Below are 6,000 nucleotides of genomic sequence, written 5' to 3' on the forward strand. Positions count from 1 at the left end.
CTACTTTTGGGCTAAAAATAGACGAAGCAGTTTTTCGGGCTTCTTTCATTACGAATACAGATATTGCCCTGAAATTTAGTCACAGGCTCCCTCTTGGAGAAATACAAGTTCAGTTTGCATTTCAGGTGAATTGGTCTATCATTGACATACTTTATGGAAAAATAGGTCAAAGAGTTTTCCAGACTTTTTTTCGTTACGGATACCATGAAATCTAGTCAAAGACTTCCTCTCGGAGGAATACAAGTGCAGTTAGCATTTCAGCTGGATTGGCGCACTATGACTTATAGTACTTTAGGGGGTAGAAGTGGGTCAATCAGTTTTCCAGATTGTTTTGGTATGGTCACAGGTATTGGTCTGAAATTTAGTCACAGCCTCCCTCTCAGAGAAATGCATAATCATTTCATATTTCAAACATTTCAACTAAATTGGTGCACCATGACCTTCTCTAGGGCTAAAAGTAGATCAAATGTTTTCCTGGACTTTTTGTCATCATAGATAGATATTGCAACGACATTTTGTCACAACCTCACTCTCAGAAAAGTACATAATCAGTTCACATGTCAGATGGATTGGTTCACCATGACCCACTTTAAGGCTTTTCTATTCAGATTGTGTGTTGTATCAATTCATAGTGTACAATATGCTTCAGGTTGAATTTCAGTGTCCGACGGGCGTATATATATTATACCGTTTGCGGTACTCTTTTGAAATTAAGGTAGGTTACTGACATACAAGTTGACATTACATGAGTTTCAAGAGTCTCGTCAGTATTTCGCAAATTATATGGTCCTTATAATGATCTAGTTTGCCAATACATCCTATCTTTGGGTCAAATGCTATCTTACTATCTTACATTTTTATATAGGGCCGAGTGGTTAAAACATTGCGCTCAAAATCACACGGCCTCTCACCTCTGCTCAGCGCGGGTTCGAATCCCGATTGCGCCGGTAAGTGAGAAAGTTTTCCAGTTTACTTTCGGAAGGTCGGTGGTCTCTTCCCAGGTACATTGTATCTGGGTTCTCTCTTCCACCAATAAAAACTGGGCGCCACCAGATAACTGAAAAATTGTTGAGTGTGGCGGAAAACAGCCAATCAATCATACATTTTCATATCGATTGTTAGGCCGTTGTTGGCACACTGATTTTGACTACGGATTGCTCTGTTTACCTTATCAAGATACACGGCTCACGGAAGTTGTGACCGGTCGGTAGGCGGTGCTTACACCTCATAGGCACCTGATCCGACCACCGGTATATCCAGGGACCCGTGTTTGCCCAACTCTTAATTTTAATGTTTATTCCTTATTATAAATTATGAGATTTATCACTGTTCGTTATCGTCACCCTTTTCATCATGAGATATCCCAAAACTATAGAAACGATAACATTTGACAATATTGGTTTTATGACATACTTAAACGCGAAAAAACGTTGAACACCAATATATTATTTTATTAAGTATTGAAATGAAATTCAAACTTGATTGATTGTATATTGTTTAACGTCCCTCTCCAGAATATTTCACTCATACGTGTACATTATTGAATTCATCATATTTTTGTTGAATTGCAGTCCTCATGAAACTATTCTAAGGACTGTATTTGTTCGAAATAATCGTACAAACAGTTTCAATCAGAATATATCTCATGTGGCGCTCTAAAGGCAAATGAAATGTTGGTGTAATGCATTCCGAAAGGATACGGTGTCCGGGCAACAGAGGGTGCTTACTCTTCCAAGGAACCCCGCCCCAGGTATATTCAGGAGTCCGTGTTTGCTCTTCTGGTGATTTTACATTGTTATAGGATTTATGGACTAGTCTCTGTTCGTTATCTTCACTTGTTTTCTTTAAAAAAAGCATGAACTTGAGAACCGCACACGAGTATTACACAGACTAATTGAAACTAAAAAATCGAAAACATTTATTCCTTTGTAAATAATATGATGTTTATAAGACCATGTAATGATATTTGCAATATAGTATATATATATATCCCTTCAAGGATTATGAAGCATTCATCAGGTCGTAGCTGTAGGGAACAACGCTATTGTTTACGTCTTTCATGCCATAAAATAATTTCCTTATAACATGGGCATTATTAGGACAGACGCAGTTACTTGCGTTAGCTACTGTTCTTCTAACAATGAGGTGATGGAGTATATCATTTCATCGGATTAAAATCTTCAATTTCCATGTGATATACTTTTTTCCTACTATCGATGGACAAAGTTTGTTTTTAAAAGAATCAATGAAAATACATTAGTGCCAAAAATCCTCTTAAAAGCATTGATTTATTGGATATTCATAAGCATATAAAGATTAGGATCAAAAGCCAGGACCTCTTGTTTCCTCGTGGCCGGACAACGAGCGTGTGAAATGTCCTCCAACTCGAGTGGGTCTCTAGTGCATGTAGATTGGCGCTATAATGTTCCGGTAGAGGGTCTTGGCACTGTATATTTTTACATCATCCACTCCGTAGCACTCACGTGTATTCTTTGCAGCTTTGTTTCGGCGGTTGCCGTGATTGTTTCGTCCTTTCGTTCCAAATCTGCCAGGACGTTCTTTAAGTCGTGGTCGAAATGCGAACGCTTTGTCGTTTATCTGGCTCTTTGTGATGGTTTGTTTAATTTAGCCCACTTTATGGATCATTTTCATATGGCGGTCACTAAGGACAATGTCCACCCACTGGAATTGTGCGAATACTACGGCTTTATCATTTTCTTGTTCATTTCGGCGCAAATGATATTGGTATCACTAATTGCAATCAATGCCTTCGCTCTAATGAAATTTAGTAAGAACATAGGTCTGGGGAAGTATGACTGGAAACTTCTAATACTGACATTTGGATTTCCGTTTTTGGAGTGCCTTGGTGTCACTATTGCAGGGGAAATGGGACCGACTGGAGCATAGTAAGTTTAAATTGTTACAAACTAAGAAATTGAGGTTTTGATATTAGTTTATTGAATTCAACAGAATATCATTTTCTCTTGTAGTTGTGGAGTAGCGGGAACAATTTCTACCCTTTTCTTCTCCACAATACCAGTGTTAACTGTTATAACGTTGAATATTATTCTCTACTCAATTACATGGATGAAGATTCGGGCGGAGACAAAACGATTAGCTGGTTGGTTGTCGCTCTTATACGTAAAGTTTTTCATGCATAATTTTATTACATTCATGATGCTGAGTACAAGTATCTCTTTTAAAAATTACAAAAATAACGGATTTCGAATGCATTTACAATATCACGAGATAATACCAAGCTTTGCTTTTCAAATTTGTAACAGTGGCAACAGTTTCTCCATATGAGTGAAAAAATCTCGAGAGGAACGTAAAACAAGATACAATCAATCAATCAATCATTTAAAGCTTAGCCTATCAATTCATCGATTTTTTTTTTTTTTTTTTTTTTTTTGGCATCGGGTACCTTGAAGAACGACATGAAGCAGTTTACAGAAAAAATATCTGATCGGTGTTTTTGAGAACTTTAAATTTTGCGAATATTATTTTACGGCACAATTTTCTTTTTAATCCGCGAACAAACCATTTTCAGCGTGTGTAAATCAACACCGTACGATAAATGACGAAAACAATTACCTTTTCCCGTACTTTAAAAAAACAAATATATTACATATTTAGTTTGACAATTTTTGGAAACACAATACACGGTAATCATGAAAGTAATTTTGGAAACGCCTATTTTAGTTGGGTGAATCTCCTGTGATTATTTTACATTCTTTTTAGGTTCTATTGGAGAAAAGGCTAATTCGACAAGAAAAGCCACCCAGGTCGCCAAAAACATGTCATTGTTTGTACTGGTATTTATCATTCAGTGGTGGGCCATAGCGGTTTATGGTGCCTGGCAGCTAGTCGTGGAGAGCGTTCCTTTGGCAATGCTCGTGTTTCTGACGACATTTTCTAACATCGGTGGAGTTTTAAATGGAATCGTGTTTTTGATCATGCGGAGAAACAAGAACCGCCAGTTAGCTCCAGAAACTACAGTCGTTTCTACGTCACAAGCCCACAGAGCAAAGAATCCACCCCAACCGTGATGAACACTGTGTAAAATGAAGACTATCTCCATAATGTCAATCTAATAGTAAATATAACATATTGTTGTTTTTCAAGTGATTTTCATTGCACTGTAAAATGATAATAAATTGTTCCAATGCCTTAAAAGTTAATAAACATTTTAAGGGGTATCAGCTAACACGTGTATCTACCAAAGTTATGTTATCCGACTGTTACCCTTGTAGGAAAATTAATTTATCAGCTATGTATTATACACAACTCACCACTTGTATAATACGTTTGTACTTGCTTGACACGTGAACTAGAGATGAATCTAGACGTTCTATTTTTAGAACGATGTTCGTTCGAGTTCAATTAAAAGATTATGTAATACCCGTGTGTCTGTATTGCGCACTTTCTAGAAATGGTATTCTCTAGAAATTGTTTAATGTGAATAAATAGCCTGTAAATTCAGTGGTAACAAACTTTCTACAGAATTACATAAAGGATCTTGAACGAGTGCTTATGTATGGAAAGCCGTAGGGTACCCCCCCATTATTATTATTTTTCCCTATATAAAATACCAAAATTATAATCTCTTCCAAAAATAAAAATTTTCCCCCTATTTGCCGATATTATTATTATATCGCAGCGATAATAATAATCTGTCCCGAATCTCAGACACCAAATTATAATTTCATCCCCAAAAGAAAAATATTCTTTATTTATGACATTATTATAATTATAAATAGTGCCGCAATAATTATAAAAACTGACCCGATTTAAAGTCACACATTATCTTTATAAATATAATCTTTCCACTACAATAATAATTACTGAACATCGCCAACAATAATTATCTTTTTTTTTTTATTTGAACGCTACAAAATATAATCTGTAAGTTGACAATAATAATTCTGGACCAGCCAAAAGACAAGATTATTATTGTTGGTGGAAAATATTTGGACGCTTGAAAAAGAAAACGTTTGTCTGAATCGGATTCACAATAATAATCTCCGACTTCAGATTGGCAGATATTATTTCATGCGTGACTGTGCAAGCGGTTGGTCGAGAGGGAAATCACGTGACATAGTTTCACTTTGACTTTATTATGGAAATGATTGTTTGTCGAAAAGGTATCCTGGTATGTGTTTCTTTTGGAGGATGATAAATGTGAATGATTCAATGAATAAATCTTTGTTGGAACTGGAGTATAACATTTTATATCTTTGTGACATGATAGATAGAAAGGGAATTTTATCAAACACACTGGCCAGCTGCACAGGCAGTTTTTTTTTTTTCGTAACACAGGCCACCCTAGGGCTTAATTATGCAAAATGATATAGGGCTCACGGCGGGTGTGACCGGTCGACAGGGGATGCTTACTCCTTCTAGGCACCTGGTCCCATCTCTGGTATATCCAGGGGTCCGTGTTTGCCCAACTTTCTATTTTGTATTGCTTATAGGAGTTACGAGATTGATCACTGTTAGTTATCTTCACCTTTCATGGATCTCTTTAATCTGTGTTTTATGTTGATTTCTTAATGTACTGAATAGGGTGTCATCACATGAGGTGTCCATTTCTGGTACGGGAACAACCCTATCCGGGGAGTGGGCGTGTCAGTACTAAGTAGCACCTCCACCGCTAAATCCCACATCATTTTGTATACATGACCACCCTTCTGCTTAGATAATTCACAAAGGTGGTACTAAGTACACATACGTCATGCAGTTAATTGTTTCCCAGCTATTCACACAACCATCTAAGGGTGCATACAATGTATAATTAAGGAGGTCCCTTACATCGTCATAATGACTGATTTCCTTTTAAAACATGGATGAAAAAATCAGTATCAGCAACATTTATCTATTCCTTTTTTATTTAACTACCTAGCCAAGTAGCTCAGTAGGTTAGCAAACTGACTGGTTGTGCGTTCGAGTCTCCAGATTTCTACTAAAACTGCATTTTTGACATTAAATTAAAATGAAGTA

General features: G+C 36.6%; 1 protein-coding gene across 1 annotated transcript; it reads left to right on the plus strand.

Moving 5' to 3' along the window:
• The first annotated feature begins 2,177 nt into the window (after window positions 1-2,177).
• LOC130054702 (uncharacterized) lies at window positions 2,178-5,756 on the plus strand. The gene is made up of 3 exons (XM_056165227.1): window positions 2,178-2,906; window positions 2,991-3,121; window positions 3,742-5,756. The coding sequence occupies exons 1-3, from the start codon at window positions 2,374-2,376 to the stop codon at window positions 4,047-4,049; spliced, it is 972 nt and encodes a 323-aa protein (XP_056021202.1). The 5' UTR covers window positions 2,178-2,373; the 3' UTR covers window positions 4,050-5,756.
• Window positions 5,757-6,000: the final 244 nt, after the last annotated feature.

Source organism: Ostrea edulis, chromosome 5, assembly GCF_947568905.1.
Source record: "Ostrea edulis chromosome 5, xbOstEdul1.1, whole genome shotgun sequence".
Taxonomy (NCBI): domain Eukaryota; kingdom Metazoa; phylum Mollusca; class Bivalvia; order Ostreida; family Ostreidae; genus Ostrea; species Ostrea edulis.